Source organism: Mauremys reevesii, linkage group 1 (assembly GCF_016161935.1).
Source record: "Mauremys reevesii isolate NIE-2019 linkage group 1, ASM1616193v1, whole genome shotgun sequence".
Classification (NCBI taxonomy): domain Eukaryota; kingdom Metazoa; phylum Chordata; order Testudines; family Geoemydidae; genus Mauremys; species Mauremys reevesii.
In genome coordinates this window covers 108274916-108295483 of record NC_052623.1, presented here as the reverse complement: position 1 = coordinate 108295483, position 20568 = coordinate 108274916, and the positions used below count along the sequence as shown (strand labels likewise).

The following is a 20568-nucleotide window of genomic DNA, read 5'->3' as shown; positions in this document are numbered from 1 at the left end:
GCAATAAAGCATGCCTTTGTTGTGCTTGATGTAAAAGCAGGAGATGAAGGTATTCTTTTATTGAAGCAAACATGTGGAAAATTGCTCTAGATTGTTATAGTATAGAGCATCTCCCCTGAAAGGAATGAGGTTCATCTGTAGGGCAAACTCTAACTGTTTCACTTTATTGGGGTTACTGCTGGACTCTACACGGTCAAAGCAAATAACGTCATGTCCATCTAAACTATTATAAGCACGAGAGTGGCACATTTTCTCATCTGTAGTGTTATATTCTAAACTGTCACTAGGCATTAACTCAATCACTGGTGAAGTCCTACCACCTAGAGATGAACTCTGCCTCAAAATGATGTTTTCCACTTCACTGCCACTCGTATAGCAATTACTGGGTCATTAATATCATTGCATGCAATTAGTGACAGTAGAATGAGCACGAGTGGGCTTTTATTTTGTTTTTTGTTTATTTAATATAAACATTTTACTATAACCTTTTCTCATCCAAGGGCTTCAGTCAGAAACCAGAGAGATTTTAAAGACAGCTGCAGATTCGAAAAGGAAGCTGTCGAGTTTGTGTGCTATAGAAAATATTGTCCTGTATAATATTAAAGCTCATGGTCTTGTTTCTAGACAGCCCGTTTGTCATTAGGGACAATCAATGTAACCTGAATGCTAACTAATTCTATTAGTTCTGTTCAGCTGAACTGTTAAGCAAAGCTTATTGTGGCAGTAGGGAGCATTTCTTTCTATCCATGTGGGGTTTTTGCCAGCAGAAAGAAGGGCAAACTGTGTAAAATATCTGTTCCTGTCTCATGAAGTTAACTATCCAGTAATCTGCTTTAGAAAAAAGTTATAAAGTGAATACATTTTAATTAGCAGGTTTACATCTGCTATACAGTTTAGTTCACCACTCACATAGACATAATTTGTTTGTATAAACTGTAGGAAACCATGTGTGTGGTAGACATGCGTAGCTGGATCACAATGGCAAAAATACAACATTTCCTAGAGTGTTCTTCATGAGAACCATTTAACGGAAATAATGTTGGAAAAAAATTAACTCTAATGAAAGATCTTAGAAGTATAAATAATATTTTTTAGCAATAAAGCCTTGAGGACTGTTCTCTTTAATTGGCTCTGAACCTTTACAACTCATTTTAAGACACTTGAAACAATAATAGTTTTTGGTGGGGAGGAGGAGGTAGTGATTATGGAGGACACAAGCAAATTACTTCATATCACCTCATACATTTGTCCAATATCCGTAAATAGGAAGGGAAGAAATTTAGGCCTGATCCTGCTTCAACTGTAGTCAAATGGGGTTTTGCCATTAACTTAAATGTGACCAAGATCATGCATTAGTGACATCACTATTTGAACTTCATAAGAAAGAACAGATATTTTGGGCTAGCATGAGTAGGTACTTGTAGTCTTGTCATTCTCTGTTGCCTTACTGTGGACAATGACAGGCGGGGCCTTTGTTGTACAAAGACAAGTGTGGCCCCTGAAGTGCCTGCTCATTAGATCAAGATGTAGCTCTGGATCTTTTGGGCTTTCACGTGGTTAGTGCACTTCACCCATGGTATCCACTAATCTGGAGTGATACTGCCTTTCTCTTCAAGATTGACAGGCAGAAGCAAATAAATTTAGAGCTCACAAGCAGCATCAGGCTCAGCCTCATTGAATGCCACTTCCCTTAAAAGGAAAGATGTAAGTTTAATAGTAATAATAATTAATAATAAAGGGTCCAAGTCTGCCACCCTTACTCAAGTTGCGTAATAGCATATCCCATTGGAATAAGTGCCATTATTCACTGACTAAGGCAGTAGTGAATGTGAATAAGGGTTGCAAAATTGGCATGTAATTTATTCCCCAACCTGCAGGTATATACATACGTGCTAACTTGACTCAGTGGGACTACTCATATGCTTAAAATTATGAGTGGGTGTCAGTATTTCCAGTGTCAGGGCCTAATTTGGTACCTTTTATGGATACAGTTTGGAAGCTGATTCCTTGTTTAAACAAAGCTTAGATTCAGGAGATTTTTTTTAATATGTGCTAATATTAATCTGATGATGATTGTAACTACAAGCAAAAGTAAACTATCAGCAATCTGTAGGTAATTAAAATAAACAGATTTTATCCCCACTGTAAAATTTCTTGCGGCCCATCAAGCAGAATGCCTGCTGACTTACCTGTTCTTTGGTTAACTGATCTAAATTAGTTTCTTTAGTTGTTCCAGACTCATCAAGATCTGACATTGCTGCTGGGTGAAAAAGGCAAATATAATTCTATTTAATTAAAACACTCTTTATATCTCCTCAGCTGCCTTGTCCATCATCCTGGCTGTTCTAAAACAACTTTCTTGATTTGTGCTTATTTTGGTATGTGGTTCTTGGTGTTCTTAAACCTGTCTCGTAAATGTAGATAATTTATGGGAAAGAATTATTTATTTGGTGCTTTGCTGAGAAAGTCTTTAAAAAGACGAAAAGTGAATGAAAGCAGCTAGAACACACATCCAGGATGCTGTGGCAAAGGAATTTTCTTTTATTAAAAAAAGCCATGTACTTAGTGATCCTGTGAGCACATATTAGATCAAGTATACCTTTTCAATAAGAATAATTTCTTATTACTGTTGGATCTACAGTTGGCTTTTTTTTTTTTATTTTTTTTTTTGCTACTCTTGGGTTTTTCTGTTGCTTTTTCTATCTTCAAGAATAGCATCGGGTGAAAGCTGGATAAGAGATTTATAGGGTTTTGATTTTATTTAACTCTAATTGTAAGAACCCACATTTCAAAGGCCTAGATAGTGACTTAAGGCACAGTTCTGAGCAAGAGGTGGCACACAGAATTCACTAACCCAGGAGTATCCCTGGGAGGTTTGTACCTCAAATAGACCCTTCTAAGTCACAATTCCTTTCCTGCTTTGCCCTTACTCTGGCCTACACCAGCAGCAAATTACAACAACCTCTGTGTCTGCAATGTCTCCTTTGTGCTGTTCCTCACACTAGGTGGCTGCAGAGCCCAGGCTGCACCTGTTCCCCCGCCCAATTTCTCAAAGGGAGGAAGCAGGCACTCAGCCGTGAGTGCTTGCTCATCTCTGCATGCCCAGACACAAGGTCTGAGAAGGCAGCGCTGGCATGTTGGGAATGGGTGTGATTTTACTTCCTTCGGTGGGTGGGTGTAATCCATGTCACAATCCAGCCCTGAAGTAAAGTGGTTACAAAGTTTTTAGGCCAAAGGACATATCACTAATGTGGCCTATTTTGTAGCTTAAAAAGCATGGAAGTATTTGTAACTGTGACAGATATAAAGGTAATTGTGACAGATACAAAGGCCTAAGACTTTGTTGTAGTAGCATTTTCCTAGAAGTAATGGTGGTGGAGTTTTTAATTTTGTACTGTATGTCTTTAAAAGTGAATGAGCCTTGATTTTTGTGACTTTGCCTTCATTTCTAATCTCTTTGTGAATGAAAAGCTATATAGAGGCACAAATCCAGAAGCTTAATTCTTCATCTGATTAGAGCAAAGTCACCAACCTGATTGGTTGAAAACAGCCAAAGATCCATGGAGCGGCTTAGCCTCCTGGGAGGCCGAGTAATAACAATCAAATGAAGACATATTAAAATGTAATATTACTTCCTCTCCATGGGGACTGTATAAAAATCATAGCCAGGAACTATTCTTGTCTGCTGATTCTGTTTCAGTCACTGATTCCCTGCCTCTGCATTTATGGCTAATGCATTTCACACAATAAACAGGGATTGTGAAGTTTTAAAAGCAAATAAATATGAAACATCAAACACTGATTTATGACTTCCAGTGGCTTTTTATGTATTTTAAACCACAGAAGGCAGAACTAGAACTGGATGCTTTGATCTGAATAATTTCATCACCTCCCATTCAAATCAGGGGATATATGGAGAATGTATTTTATGATTACTGAATAGATGCATTTCATGTCCCAAAAGCAAGAATTAGTCAGGTCTCTTTAACTGCCATTTCTTAAAAATCCAGTGACACAAATCCACAAAACACTTTGAGCCCAACCCTGTATTCCTTGCACTCTGACAACTGTGAACTTCAAGTAATTCTGGCTCAGGCCACTAGTATAGTGATCAAACATCAATTTCTGTTTATTGTTGAAAATGTGTTAGTCTTAAACTTTGGACAGGGACAATTGGGATTCAGAGAGATTTAGGCATCTGTCTGTTTGTTTAAATGTTGGGTATAGGCTCTTGCTTACCAACTGCCGCATTCTGCTTCTGAGTATAATCAACAGAAGTTTTGCCATTGACTTCAGTGGAGCATGACTGGACTTCAGAAGCTTAGATGCACCTGTGTCATCCGGGGGGGGGGGGGGTGAGGAAGGAGTAATGAATGCTATTTTATGCAGTTAGCACTGTTGTGCTTATTTTCAGTTTACTGGAAGATGCTGGTGACATGATATAAAAAACACAGAGCCCAATCCCGAAAACATACCTTTGAGCAACTTTGTTTAAGTATGTACATTTCTGCAGGATTATATAGTTTTTCTGATGATGAATGTGACTGGTTGCCTGGGATAGACCACACTGAGAATGCCACACTCAGGACAGACTGCAAGAAAGTGGGCTGACAGTCTCCCAAAACTGGTGGTTTATTCTATAATTAGATTCACCAAACCAGTAACAAAGGTGCTTCTGTAGTTAACTGCACTGGTTAGCCAGAAGCCACACAAAGTCCCCTTTCAGCATTCCAGTCCTTGGTTCCCATCCAGACAAACAGGTCTAAATACAGTGAGAGGTTTCTGAAAACCCAGTTCACCATATATGAGGTTCTACCACTCCCAAGGGATCAGACACATGTCCCTTAGGTCAATATAAATCTCAGATGTTAGCCAAATATCATGTTGTCAGCCAATCCTTAGTAAACTAACTAGAGATTTTATTAACAAAAGGAAAGAAGAGAGTTATTGAATGGCTAAGGAATCATATACATAAAAGTGATTTTCAGTGTTCATAGATCAGGATCATAGCAATGATGGTACAGATGGCTGGCTTGTAAAAGTGTCTCTGGTAACTTCCAAAAGATTGGAAGGTCCTCAGTCCATAGTACAGAATACTCCTTTTTAATTGTAAATCCACAGTCCAAAGAACTGGAGCAGGAATGAGGGAAAATGAAGATGTCTCAGGTGTCTTTTATATCCTCTGACTAGGGTAGGTGCCCGATTTTTGACTGGAAAGTCTGGTAAAAAAGGGGGACTTGGTGTACTGACCGGACACCAAAAGTCTGATTACCATGTGGGGGGAGGCACTGGGTCATCAGCCTGTGCCAGCCCCTGCTCAGCCGGGGCTGCCTTCTACCTGCATCTTGCGGGCAGGCAGGCGTCAGGCTGCAGCTCCTGTCTCAGTTCCGGAGCAGAGGGAGCCCAAGAGGGGTGGTGGGGAGGTGGAGAGGATTGAGTGACAAGGATGGGGTGGGGGAGGGAGGAGAGCAGCGAGTGATGGGGGGAAGGGGAGAGGAATGAGCAGAGCGGGGCCTTGAAGGAAAAGGCAGAGCAGGGGCAGGGCCTCAAGAGAAGAGGTGGAGCAGTGGTGGGGACTTGGGGGAAGAAGCAAAGTGGGGCAGGGTCTCAAGGGAAGAGATGCAGCAGCAGGTGGGGCCTTAGGGGGAAGAGGCCGACCAGGGGGGTCCAGTTTTTAGTAAATAGGGCTTGGCTACACTTACAAATTTGCAGCGCTGCAGCAGGGTGTGAAAACACACCCTCTCCAGCGCTGCAAATTGCGGCGCTGCAAAGCGCCAGTGTGGTCAAAGCCCCAGCGCTGGGAGCGCGGCTCCCAGCGCTGTCCCTTATTCCCCACACGGAGGTGGAGTACGGACAGCGCTGGGAGAGCTCTCTCCCAGCGCTGGCGCTTTGACTACACTTAGCTCTTCAAAGCGCTGCTGCGGCAGCGCTGCCGCAGCAGCGCTTTGAAGTGTAAGTGTAGCCAAAGCCTTAGAAAGTTGGCAACCCTACCTCTGCCACATGCATGGAAATTTACTGGCCCAATCAAAGCCCATAGACCCTGAGTATGGAAAGCTACTGACAAAGATGGAGTCTGAGGTCACATGTTCACATCACACGCTCTTACATGTTTTGCTGAATCACAGGGGTGGCCATTGGCTCCTTGCTATCTGAGGCAGTCTCAGAAAGAGCTTTCTGAAAAATGGATTCTTAATGGCCCATCAAGCTTGAATAGCTTATTAGACTCATAGACTTTAAGGTCAGAAGGGACCATCATGATCGTCTAGTCTGAACTCCTGCACAACACAGGCCACAGAATCTCACCCACCCACTCCTGTAATAAACCCCTAACCTATGTCTGAGCTATTGAAGTCCTCAAATCATGGTTTAAAGACTTCAAGGTGCAGCAAATCCTCCAGTATGTGACCCCTGCCCCACGCTGCAGAGGAAGGCAAAAAAAAAACAAAACAAAAAAAAAAAACCCAGGGCCTCTGCCAATCTGTCCTGGAGGAAAATTCCTTCCCGTCCCCAAATATGGCGATCAGCTAAACCCTGAGCATGTGAGCAAGACTCACCAGCCAGACACCCAGGAAAGGATTCTCTGTAGTAACTCAGATCCCACCCTATCTAACATCCCATCACAGACCATTGGGCATATTTACCGCTACTAATCAAAGATCAATTAATTGCCAAAATTGGGCTATCCCATCATACCATCCCCTCCATAAACTTATCAAGCTTAGTCTTGAAGCCAGATATGTCTTTTGCCCCCACTGCTCCCCTTGAAAGGCTGTTCTAGAACTTCACTCCTCTGATGGTTAGAAACCTTCGTCTAATTTCAAGTCTAAACTTCCTGATGGCCAGTTTATATCCATTTGTTCTTGTATTCATTTATTCATAATTGGCTGGCGAGACTGAATGTAAACTATGGCTGTGTCTACACTAGAGACCTTACAGCTGCACAGCTGTACTGATGCAGCTGAGCCGCTGTAAGAGCTCCTGTGTAGCTGGTCTATGCTGGTGGGACAGAGCTCTCCTGTCGACATAATTAAACCACTCCCCAGTGAGGGGCAGTAGCTATGTCAATGGGAAGGTGTCTCCTGCCGACATAGCGATGTCCACACCGGCGCTTCTGTCAGTGTAACTTATATCGGTCAAGAGTTGTGTTTTTTCACACCTATGAACAACTTAAGTTTTACTGACAAAAGTGCTAGTGAAGGCATAGCCTACCTTGTCGGTATCACCCCAAGAACAAAACCACCTGAGATACAAATACCTAGCCAATATTCATAACTCCAGATACAGTAATGATACACGGATTTAACCAGCGTAATCATACTTGACAGATTGTAACTTTTCCATTGACACCTGACATGATACACTTTGTACAAGATTTGTTGCAATTGTATAACAGTGGTAGGAACAATGATACAAATGGTCATCTTCAAGCATACCACATCATGGTCAGCATGTAACTAGAGCCTAATAAACTTTCTTCTTAGCATGACAATAGGCTGTCAGATAAAATATTTGGAGCAAATGCTCCTAAAGCAGATCAAGCCGAGGCATAGAAAATGCACATTCTTTTTTAAAATAAACTGAGTGGAGAGTTTAAGATTTTGGTTCAATATTTTATAAACACACAAATCTCAGATTAGCAAGTGCACTTTAAAATATAGTTAATTATTTTTGTGATTTCATGATCATGACCTTTAATAAAATCACAGTAAAAACCTTTATTAATTATTTTAAAAAATTCTTAGGAATCAGGATGCAACATTAATGTAATTAGAACTCCAGGAACAGGGTTACCCACCTGAAGTGTGCGTGTGTGTGTAATGGAGGAGGTTTAGATCACAGGAGGTGTAATTTTCACTCAGAGATCAAATATAAAGACAGCTGCAAGTGTTCTAGGAATATTTTGCACTAGTTCCCTTGTTTGACTTCTGCATACTAAGCTTTTGACAGGAAAGAGTGTTTTCTTTGGTATCCCATGTTATTTTTCTCTCTCAGTGAAAATCCTTCATCTTTTTGAATCTTAAAACTGTTTAAAACTGCCCTGTCTTCCTCCCCACACACTGGGATATGTGAGGTGATATCTTGACAGCCATAATGAAATTTTTCAAATAATTTCCTCCACCAACCTTGACTAATTGTTAGTTTAATTAAGGGGAGAAGTTGCTTTGCCACTGGAATATACTTCACTGAATACTCCTCCTTCCACAGGATATGGTGTTCTCTCCCCTAAACTATAACATCAGCTTTCAGAAAACCCCTTGAAGGACTGTGGAAAAAGTGAATACTCCTGCAAATTCATTCATCCAGCATCAAAGCTATGAAAGCATTCTTTTAGTAAGCAAGCAAGGCAGTTTGAACTCTGAAAAGCACACATCAGCTTCATTGTAATATTGGGCTATCTTGATGGAGACCGGGCTTTTGTAATAGTTTTGCATTCCTATTGCCATCTTACTTTCCTTGTATTAGACTGGGATTAAACTGTGGGTCTTCTAATATTATTGTGGTCTCCGACAGTGTAGGTTAAATTAGACAAATTTTTAAAGGATACTGATATTGAGAAGGGGTTGTACTCTAATCAATTACAATCTGAGAAAGTGGAGTTTAAAGTGATTGTGAATCTCTGTAGCCTAGATATAAAAAACAAAAACCAAAACTCACAAACAAAAAAAACCCCAAAATAAAGTCAGTGTTTATTAGCTGTACTCTCAGCTGATGCTCAGTTTTGATATTTCTATTTACTCCTTTTTTCCTGTCCTTGTGCCTGTACATTGGCAAATAGGTCATAAAAAACACTTTCAGCAAAGACACATTTGATTTATGTCCAGAACTAGTTCTTAGTATTGATTTTTTTCCCTCTGGAAAACAAAACAAAAAACCTCAAAACTATATGTCTCCATTATTTTCTGAGTCTGGCAATGCAATGGCACGTTTCAGATCTGCTTTTATCTTAAATTACTTATTGTGGTGTGGGTTGTTGGGTTTTATTTTTTTCATTTTGAAAACTTTTTAAAAGAAAAGATTAGAAATAAAAACAAACTGAAGTTTCAGTAACTTTCTTTGTGACAATTGTGCAGTCAGGGAGGGGAAAACAAGATTAGTTGTAGAGGGGGGGGAAAAAACGGGAGGGCCCAAATACAAGGAAAGCAAAGTATAGGAGAAGGAGTAACAAGTTGGAAATTGTATGTGGGGCAGTGGGGAACAGGTTACACACAAAAGAAGCAGAAGTGGAAGAAAAACAAGCAGTGGATCACAGGGTAGGAAGGTAGGTTCAGTGTAAAGGGTATATAGCTAAGGAGAAGATTAAAGCAGAAAAAATATTAACATGGGCTGGGAAGACACTGTGAAGGAAGTAGGTAATACACATAAGCTATATTAAAAGCAAATCCCAGAGGAAGCTGAAAGGGGAGGGGAAGGGGAACTGAAAACAAAGAGCTGGACAGTGTGAGGCCCTTGCTGAATTAGGTCCTCAGATGAAACGACTGAGTCTAGAGAAAGAAAAGTGCTGTTTAATATAAGCAGTCCATGGGAATCCCAACAAGTAATACAACTGGTATCTGTTATTTATTTTTTTGCACTAGGTGTTCTGGTATCAGTGTGTGTGTGTTTTGGGAAATAAAGGGAAATGGACAAAACACTCATACAAATTATGAAATGAAGTAGATTTAGAATCATCCCCCACTATTAAATACTGCATTGTTGTTAATGTATTTGGTTAATCTGCAATATTGTCTGTCAGGAGCATACTTACAAAGATGAGGCTAGTAAAGGATTGTAGTTGTAGTCGTAAGAATACAATACAGTATAGTATTAGTGTAGCATGGAAGAAAACTGATCTCCCCCCCTTCCCCTGAATATTGGCGATAGAGTAAAATCATGTAGACTCTGACTTGATTTGTATGAGTTCCCGAAGTGAGTTGTGCTTCATACACAAATCAGATTGCAGTTCCAGCTAGCAGTTGGCTGCAAGTGGGTATGTGGAGTTCAAGCAAGCATACAGATAAGAAAGAACAATTTAAACATGGGAGAGACACTAATTTGTTTGTAGAAGCTGAAAGGTTTCTGTTAAAGTAGAACAGTTTTTAAAAGCCTTAAGAAAAATAAGATTGTATTTAAAAAAAATAAAATACTGTTTTCCAATCAGTGTGGAATCTCGGATTTCACCTTGTCTTTTGTATGTGCACATTTCCTTAAACAGGAGATCTGTCACAGAGGAAGCAGGTGTACTGTGGTGATTATGATGATGTTGCTTTTAAAAAAAAAAGTGAATTAAGTACTTTGCTGCTTTGAGCCTGGCAGGGCTTCTTTTTCAGCTGACTCCATTACCTTTATTTGGAAGGTGATGCCATTTCATCCAGGGGCATAATAGAAAGTCAGTCAATTGTGCATAGAAGAAAAAGTGGCTGAGTAAATTTGAAACCTGATAACTCATTCCAGCGTTTGTATATAATGTATGACTTACCGATGTATTCATTCTTTTGGCTTTCAACATTTCACAGCTTTTCCTAGGTCAACCTGAGCAACAGGAACAGATTCCAGTAGATTAAAGGAATCCCTGTTTTCAGGCATGCATATTCACATCACTTTGCCTACTGATTTCCTGAAATCTTTTTTTGTTTTTCTTTTAATCAGCAACATCAAATGGGTCATTAGAGGGCCTGGATAACCAGGAGGGAGGGGTGTGCCAGACAAAAGCCATGAAGATCCTCATGAAAGTTGGACAAGGTAAAGACCATCTGCTGTTTCATGAAATCACTTTGATCAGTCTCAGTCCCCCACTTTGTGCAGGTTTCCTTTAATAGCATAGAACAGAGTGCCAACTGAGTCTAGTTTGGTCATTCTTCCCTTAGATTTTGAGTGCAAAGCCTATTTTCTGTACCTAAGCTACTGACAGATTTCTACAAGAGGAGCGCTAGTGTAATAAGATCTCTTTATTGTAGAGCTCTCTAGAAGGGAAGGACAGCCAGTAATGCATTTCAGTCATTTTTATTTTTATTTTAAAAACAAAACCACAACTTCACAGTTCATAATTATTTGGAATAAATGAGAGGAGGGAAACTAATGTTTCTATAGTTTTTTTGTTATGAATTCTAACTACAGAAGAGGGTTTTGTTCATTGTCTCTTTATATATAGATAACCTATTGTGCAGAAAGAAAGAATTATTCTTCTAATTAGAAATTGGTTTAGGAGTCACTCAACTTGCTCAGTTAAACTGAAATGTCATCTGCAAAGCTTTTCTAGCCAATTACAGGAATCCCTATAGTTTCTGCAGATGGCTTCACAATCTAAACCTCTGAAAAAATCAATTTTGCTTTAAAAGGAAAATTATATTCTTCTCTCTCATAGCCCTTTGCATAAAGAATCTTCTATTCAAAGCTAGTCCTATCTCATGATATATAGCAGCCTTATAAAGCTTAATATCTTCAGTTGTCTAAATTGAAATCAATCATTTTTCTTTCGTACAGATCCCAATTCTGCTGGATCACCCCGTAATACTGATCCAACTAAACGTCCTGAACAAGAAGCTGGTACCAATGGAAAAAGCTCCACAACGAGTCCATTTGTAAAGGATAATTCAGGTACACATCAGGATTTTTTGGTCTTGGGAAGTGCCATTTTAAGGGATTTTTTCCATTCCTTACATCATTATTTTAGCACTGAATTTGTTAAAAGCAAATATTTGCATAGTGAGATCAAACAAAAATGTGTTCTGATGCACCAGTGGATGGTAGCTAGAAGCTGTACATTTTGGCCAGTGCACGTATTGCCTCTATCCCATTTTGCAGTTGGAGTAAATTACATCTTCTAAGAAAATCATTCATTTCCAGGAAAGTTTTTGGGTAGTAGTTTCTCTGAATAGCTTTACAGTGGTAAGTGCTGACTTATGTTTAGTACCCTGGCAGATGAGAGAATATTTCTATCTCTTCCCGTCTGATACATTATCAAGTGGTTCTCAACAGCCATTTGTAAGGTTTATTTTAACGCATGTATAATTAATGCTCTAATCTCTTATCTGATCTTATAAAGTCTACGGATGACTGATTGATCCTAAATTTTAAAAGGTTTTTTAAAAATGTATCTTTTTAATATGAGGAGCTCATGGTTTTCAGACCAATATCTTCAAACTGCTTTAAGTGAAAAAAAAAATAAACAAGGTCACTGTGAAAGATAGCAAATTTAGAATATGACAAAGCCAAACTGATTATCAGTCGACTCTGGGTTTCACCAATGGCTTCAAGTCTGTCTTCACTGGCTACGTTATTTGCTACCCTGCTAATGAATCTTTGAGTTGGCAGTTGTCGAGCAGGTGTCAGCAATTTTGTGCTAAGGTTATTGTAGGCTGAGTTGATAGTTATGAGAATTTAGCATCCACAGCATTATTGCATCTGGAACTGAGCATCAAGAGAGGGAAGTTATTTCAAACTTTCTAAGTAAGAATTCATTGAATTCTTGTGGCAAACTGATAATGCGATGATGCCATGCACTCAGCAGGCTGTTCAGAGTGAGAGGTTTTTTCTGCCTTCCAAATCTATTTTTTTTAAATAAATGTAATTTAAATAATAAAAACTAGTTGCATCATAAACATTTTACCCACCTCCCCTGCTGCCTGCAGCTTCCTTGTTTCATTAGTAAGCAAAATACGTAGACAAAATCCGTGGTTTAATTTAAACTAGGATCTGAAAGTGAAAGTCGCAACACTATGATACCAAAGTGTCAGCTGTCCTGAGATTTGCCATTTCCCTGTTTGCTGCCTTGAGCTGGCCGGCATCTGTTAAAAGATGCAGAATGTATCAAAGGCTGCCTTGTCAGTCCCAGGCCTTGCTGCTGATGGATGATGATATATGAAAAGAAAACAATGCGGTTTGGGAGCAGCATAAAAGTAAGACCAACAGACACAAAGTCTTGTTTAATATTGATTGCTGACTTCAGCTGTTTGCATTTAGCTACCTAACAGGGTAATTGGTTTGTCAAAGTTTAGCTGCCAGTTAATTCTTCCAGTCCTGCTGAGTCTTCACATTTTTAAGTTAAGCACCATAAAATGGTCACAGGACAGTGATAACTTTCCTTTGTGTTTTCCTCTCTTTCTAGGATCCAGCACAGATGGCAGTAAGGCTGGACATTCCAGTATACTTGGTTCAGAGGTGGCCTTATTTGCAGGGATTGCATCAGGGTGCATCATTTTCATCGTCATCATCATCACTTTGGTGGTTCTTTTATTGAAGTACCGGAGAAGACACAGGAAGCATTCACCTCAGCACACTACAGCTCTGTCACTTAGTACGTTAGCCACCCCAAAACGTAGTGGCAACAACAATGGGTCTGAGCCAAGTGACATTATCATTCCTCTAAGGACTGCAGACAGTGTTTTTTGCCCTCACTATGAAAAGGTCAGCGGAGACTATGGACATCCAGTGTATATAGTTCAAGAGATGCCTCCTCAGAGTCCAGCAAACATTTATTACAAAGTCTGACAAACTGTGGTACCTTTGAGTTATAGAGGAAACTTACTGGTCAGATGCTTTCTGTTGGGGTTTGTGATGACCCCCTTGTGCACTAGTATTGACTCAGGCACGGGGGGAAGAGGCAACACCCTTTTCTCAGAGAGCCTTCTTGAGCTGGACAGCTTATCTAGTCTGTAGAATTCCTGTCTCAGTGAACAAACATTCACTAAAAGCTGGAAGACTTTCCGTAGAAGATACCCATTCTCTGATTGCTGTATTCTTGTTACATTCATCATCCTCGAAGCCATGTGCTGCAGGCATCCAGGCATGTACAAAAGCCAAGGGAAGATTTGTGGACGTTTAATAGTTCTAGGCATCCTGGGAAGGTGCTCTAGGATATCAGGCTTGAAATGCAATCTTACAACTTTTTGTGTGTCTCTCTCAGTGCAGACTGGATTTGTCACACAGACCTCGGCATCTAAGTAAGACTTCTAAATTCTCTTGCTTTTAGTCCGTCACTGTTACATTTATTTCTGTTATCCAGGGTTCTGCCATCCTTCACATAAGATTTCCATTCACTCCACCTCCTGCATCACTAATGGAACATTAACATTTGGAGTGCCATGCTCCATGCATCTGCTACAGCAGTCTCTCTTGAATGGGTAATACATTTATAGAAACTGTGTTTGCTAATAAGGAGCTTTCCAGCCAAAAGTTAGGCTGTCAGTGAAGTCAAGACCAGGACTGGACGGTGGCAGGGAAGGGCTGACTGCAATTGCAGTTGAATGCTGCTGCCTCTGAAATAGAAGCCAGAAAGAAACATAATTTAGGTAGCACAGCACTTTGGTGTGCTAAGTTTTAAGAGGCAAGTAGGAGACACAACATGCGCAGTGGATTAGGGCTGCACTTGAAGGAGTTCACGGTTATCAAATAGCAATGTGCAGAAAAAAATAGTACCTTCAATACAGTAGGACAAAGGGGTAGTGTTAGTAAATGAACAGGCCTGGAGGACAAGACAATAGTAGGCCGCTGATGATGTATTAGGGCAGAACTGTTGTGGTACTGGCAATAAGATATACAGCTTGGACGCTGTCGCAAAATCGTAGTCTGCTTTGGATGACTTTTTAAGCAGACTCAGCTGCTATACTTATCACATTTTACTAAACACAGGGAAAGCATTTAAGAAAATAGCGGAGAGCCAAATCTGACCGAGATGATTATAAGCCAAAGGGTCAAAAGAGCAGTAATTCCATCACCAATGGAGTTATTAAATACATTCTCAGCTCTCCAAGTAGAACAGGATTTTGTTTCTGATTGAGCCTTTTGACTCTTTGGTTTATGGTAGGGCTGTCCCTGCACAGTGCAGTGTAGGTACGGTGACTGACACAGCAGTTCATTGGTGCTCTGTTTCAAAGTTAAAGCACATATGGAAAACCTCTTACCATAAGGATAAAATAAATTATGACACTGAGAGGGAGAAGGACGATATGACTTATTTATAATAGGTGTATAAAACACAAGGAATATAAAGTGAAAGATTGTTTTTCTAATATATATTTTGAGATTGCACAGAATCTACACCAGAAGATGTGAAATTAATTTGTGGCAATTAAATGGTCTTAATTTCTCAGCATTACAAAATAAAAATAAAAATTGGATGACTGCTTGTGGGAAAAAAACAATTTCATTCCAAAAATAACAATAATGAGTGCAAATACAAAAATAACAAAGCCCTGTAAAGGCGTCTCACATAACCATAGACTAGGAAACACAAGCCCAGAAATCCAGGAAATCAATGTTACTGAATCATATATTTTACAATGACAAGATGTTCCGGCATTTATTTTCTGTGTCGTGTTTTCCCTTGCCTTATGGACTGAAGTGTTCTGTAGATTTCAGCAGGTGACACAGAAGGGGAGTTTCAGGTTAAAGTTTTTCTGCTTTAGCATGTTTTTTCCCCCACATTCCCCACGCTGAACAGCAGCAACAAAAAGAATCCTACTTTTTATGTGCTATGCAAAATAGACATCTTTAACGTGGTCATGTTACTATGGTAACACTTTGCTTTCAGAATTGGAAAGAAAATGTAGCAACAGCATTTTAAGGTTCTCAAACCTCCAGCGAGCACCTGCAAAAAAATGAACTGTCATAGAAATGATTACTCTCTCTATTTCCTGAACCTGAAAATGATGTTGGTCAAAAAGGAGGGGAAAAAAGAAAAGAAAAAAAAAGCCTGGTTCTGTGGAAGGTTACCATGGTGACTAACTACAGTACATATGTAATTCTTTGCAACAACCCCTCCTTTCTGTGAAACCATCCATACAAGATTTTCTTGTAAGTCGTTAAGATTTTATTTTGAAGAAGGGGGAGAAAGGGGAAAAGGAGAAAGGCATAGTGAATCTGATTTTAATTAAATCAAGTGTATGTTTCATCAGTTGGCTACATTCTGGTTATGTACTAAACTGTGAAAAAAAATCAGATGAATTGATGAAGAGCAACCTGCAACCAGTTGAAAAAATGTACTGTGCTTCTGTTTTGTGTTTGGTGCAGCATTATGACAATCTACCAACTGTTCCTTTATTTGACGTTGGTTCAGCTTTGAAAAGTTACTGTAAATGCCTTGCTTGTATTATCATCCCTAGTCACCCGACTTGGAATTTGCACCATCATGTCTAAGTGAAGATGCTGTAAATAGGTTCAGATTTACTGTATATGGATTTGGGGTGTTACAGTAGCCTTATTCACCTTTTTAAATAAAAAAAGATACACACGAAAACAAGATAGAAATGGCTTTTCTTAACCAGATTGTGTATATAGAGCAATGTTGGTTTTTTATAAAGTCTAAGCAAGATGTTTTGTATAAAATTTGAATTTTGCAATGTATTTAGCTACAGCTTGTTTAAAGGCAGTGTCATTCCCCTTTGCACTGTACTGAGAAAAAAAATGGTATAAAAGGTTGCCAAATTGCTGCATATTTGTGCTGTAAGTGTGTACCATGAATATTTATTTAAGAATTTCTTTGTCCAGTTTGTAAGTAACACAGTATTATGCTTGAGTTATAAATAATTTTCTTTCTTTCTTTCTTTCGTTTTTTAACTAGCCTATCATAGGTTTGAAATCTGCTTTAGTTCCACATTGCAATTAGCCCCCAGAAAATGAAAATTACGAAAATCACATTCCACGACTGTTTCAAACTGAATTTGTTCTTAAAAAAATAAAATATTTTTTTCCTATGGAAATCTTGCCTTCTAAGTATTTTCTTTAGTTTTTGATTATTTATTTTTTTCCTTTTTGTTAGTTTTCTTTTTCTTTAAAAAAAAAAACTCTCCACAGCTACTAGTGATTTATAAGGAGAACTTAAGTCTACTTTTGTTTCAAATTAGGGCCCTGATCCTGCAACCTGATTCGTATTGGCTGGTCACTATGCCCACACGGAGCCCCAGTGAAGTCAGTGGGTGCCATTAAGGCATAGGGACCTACTAACATGGATCAGCTTGCGGAACGAGGACCTGGTGTCTGACCTGCAGACACTTAACTTAAAGTCAGTGGGATTTCTCAGTGTCCCAGTGCTCCCAATACTTACGTACATGTTTAACTTTACTATCAGTGAGTAGTCCTAGTGAACTCAATGGGACTATTCATGTTGATAAAGTTAAAGTGCATAAGATTTCCCAGGATTGGGTCCTATGACATACAAGCTAACACAAGCCTTAATACAGAGTATGTGGGTGTGCTGCTCTATAATTTTCACTTAAACAACTGACACCCACATTTAACAAATACTGTCATTTTTTTCCACAAAGCCCAGTCACCATGAAAGCACATAATTTGAACAATCATGTGTAGAGTAATATATGGGGAGGTCTGAGGAGGGGAAAGATGCCTTTGTCACTTTAACAATTGATGCCAAGTTGTCTTAAGAGTTTCCACTCGAGAAAGGCAGTTAGTTATTCATCGCTTTTGGTCGTGTAATTCCCATTTGTCAAATTGTCTTTGCTGAATAATCAAGGAAAGAATGGCTGACAGATGAAAAGTAAACTTATAGGTGAAGCATGAGATGCACTGACACTTTTTTTATACTGGACTTGAGAGAAGCCTAGAATGTCAGTGACATTAATTTGCTGTGCCATAGACCCCCTGTATGACCTTGAGCCAGTCACTTGGGCCCTGCTCCAGCAAAGCACTTAAGCATATGTAAAACTAAGCATGTGAGTAGTCCCATTGACTTCTCAGGCAAGTCACCTGGGCCTGATCCTATAAAATCTTATGCACGTAGATGACTTTGTTTGGGACTACTCGTGCTTAAAGTTACTGGGATGCTTTGCTGGCCAAGGGCTTTAGTCTCCCTGTCTCCACTCCCTAGTTGTATATGGGGTTAACAATATTTCACTATCTTACTAGAATATTATGAGAATATACATTCACCATTGTGAGGTGCTGAGATACTCTATTACTGGGGTGGGGGGCATATCAATAAACAGATAGACACTCCATTCAGTCTGTGACATTTCTTTTGGTGAATGGTATGTGCCTTATAGAAGTACACCCAACATAAAGCTGCTGACTTAGCCCATCTTTTATAACATGCAGAGAAAAAAAATGTACTTGCATTTTTGCACTGCTGCTGACACTGCACTATTAATTATCAAACAAGCACAAAATCAAAATTTACTGCCCTCATTATGAAGCCTGGTTCCCTAGTAGGAGTCTGTCTGAGTCAATAGGCTCTGCTAAGTGGAAAATAAAATTATAATGTACAGTTGTTATCCATCTAAAGTGGAGTAAGAATCTATTACATGAAATATTGTCTCACAGAGTAAGCATAGCAAAATGTTACTACCTATGTCTGAAGTGTTCTCTCTTTTTTTGAACATTGCAATGTTGCATCAATCAAATGCTCACTCAGTGAGTGACACACTTTGATTCCATGAACACTGTAAATTCCCTTTCTGCAGAAAATTTACTCATTCAAAAACTGGTGTAATAGCAATAGAAATCAGAAAAGTCAATAAAATATGGAAAACGACTTTTGAAGGATGATCTTGGTCTTTGTAGCCACCAAAGATATAATCAGAAGGGGGGAGAGAAAGGGGGGAAACAAACCCCGGTGTGGTAAAATACAAAACACACTAGTGACACAGTTGCTACTTCACTATGAGAAGCATCAGACTGCAAGTAGAGTGATGACTTTTTGGAAAAATAAGGGAGCTGGGAGTTGGAACTCTGGTTCTGTTGCCACTGATGGACTGCCTGGCCTTGGCTTGTTGACTCTTCTGTAGTTTGTAAAATGAGATTCTATCTACATACAATTTAACTCACAGGCATGCTCTGAGGCTTAATTAATCAGGGCTTCATGTTCTTCCTAGTAGTTGTCAGACAGGTAATGGTGATGATGGAAAGAAGAATGATAGGAGGTGTGGTGTTTTTCCTATTTGTGCATGGAACTTCTGCCCATGCTAAAAGTGGGAACAGAGCCTAACAGCCTTGCCAAACATGGGCAAGGTTCTACCCACACATGATGGAGGTGGAGAGCAGGTCCTAAAGAAGGATGGGGTGGAGCTGAGGGGGGACGCATCTGCTTGAGCAGTGCTGGGAATGGCAGGGAGGGGTGCAGAGAAGAATCAGTAATTGTGAGAGCAGTGGGGAGCCAAACTTGACCTAGATGTCAGACCCAGTTCTGGGGGTAGCTGGACACAAGAATTTCTTGTGCCATTGCTGATGATAATGGCTTGGTGCAGATTTTGGAAAAGATGTTGCAAAGCTGAACAAGACATGGAGAAAAGTGCTGATACTGGAAAGGGAAATCAGGATAGCCAGGTGATAGACTGTACTATGAGCAGGGGGGAAGCCAGGTTCTAGGCAGTTCGGCCAGTGGATACTGGGAGGAGAGAAGGAACATGCAGTTCAGAGGAGAGTGGGAACCAGCATTCAAATATGCCACAGATAGGATCAGAGTAGAAGCCAGTGGAAGAGAGAGGGTAGCCAGGAACTGGACTCAGCTGGAGTTACTAGAGATCCAAAAGCGCAAGCCCCCTTGCCACTTAGATACTGAGCCCTGTGGGGCCTGGTCTTGTGTTTTCATACACGTATGGACAGTGTCTATGGGTGCTGCCAGAATACAACTAATTAAACAAGAAGTAGGGAGGGCCTGCCTCATCTCTCTGGTCTTTGGGTATCAACTTGGGGAAAGTGATTGTGTTGTACTCTCTGGCCAGATCCTCAGCTGGTGTAAATTAACGTTGCTCGGTTTAGCATCTGGTTCAATATTCTCACAGTCCTGAATTCTACACTCATCCACAATGCTGATTGTATTATGGCACCCCAAGCCCCTCAATGGGGAGAGAATGCTTTATAGAAGTGTCACTACACTTAGCACTACCATTAGTGGACTGAAAACTATATTAATAACAATGTGTTTATAAGTGATATTTAATTTCCATAATAATTGTAATTTGTATTTCATTGGACATAGACAGTAGTTTGCTACTTACTTTTATTAAAAAATAGCTATTGTGGGCTGGCTTACTAACAAATGTATAATAAAAATGGTTTCAATTCAAATGTCTCTTCTCATCCTCTCAGTACAATATTTAAACTCAATTATTATGCCCCCCTCTGCACCGGGCACACTACCTACCTACCAAATGGTCTGTCCCCTCTCTGCTCTGGGCATACTATCCACCACCAAATAGTCTCTCACCTCAGCTCCCTGCTCCCTCTGCACTAACCCAAATGGTCTGTGCCCCCTTAGTTACTTTTACAGTAGCTGTTCGCTTGCACATCCTGCGCTCCCAGGGTTGCCAGCTATTGCAATTTTATTATGAGTCTCATGACATCTGGTATTGTTTTAAAAGCCTTTCCTTCTGGAGTCATGGGGTCACATGAGAATCTCAGCTCTTGTGGGGGTTTTTTGGTTTTTTTTAATATAAATTTGTAGCTTTCCTGACTATGAAGAAACATAAGAGAACACAGATCTTGAAGCCTGAAAAGCCAGAAGGCAAATAAAAGGAACTCCAAATTTATTACTTTATAAAATCTCGTGATTCTTAAGCCAATCTAGTGATTTTTGGGAGCCTGATTCATGACTTTTGAATTTGTGGGGTTGTCACTACTGGCCACCTGTTTCTTGCA

At 39.8% G+C, this 20568-nt stretch overlaps 1 protein-coding gene across 1 annotated transcript in view; it reads left to right on the top strand.

Moving 5' to 3' along the window:
- EFNB2 (ephrin B2) overlaps positions 1-16626 on the top strand; it is a 53685-nt gene extending 37059 nt beyond the window's left edge. The window contains exons 3-5 of the mRNA XM_039520335.1: positions 10627-10719; positions 11461-11574; positions 13085-16626. Coding sequence (XP_039376269.1) covers positions 10627-10719; positions 11461-11574; positions 13085-13467 — 590 coding nt within the window. The 3' untranslated portion in view covers positions 13468-16626. The remainder of the gene's footprint in view (positions 1-10626; positions 10720-11460; positions 11575-13084) is intronic.
- The last annotated feature ends 3942 nt before the right edge of the window (positions 16627-20568 follow it).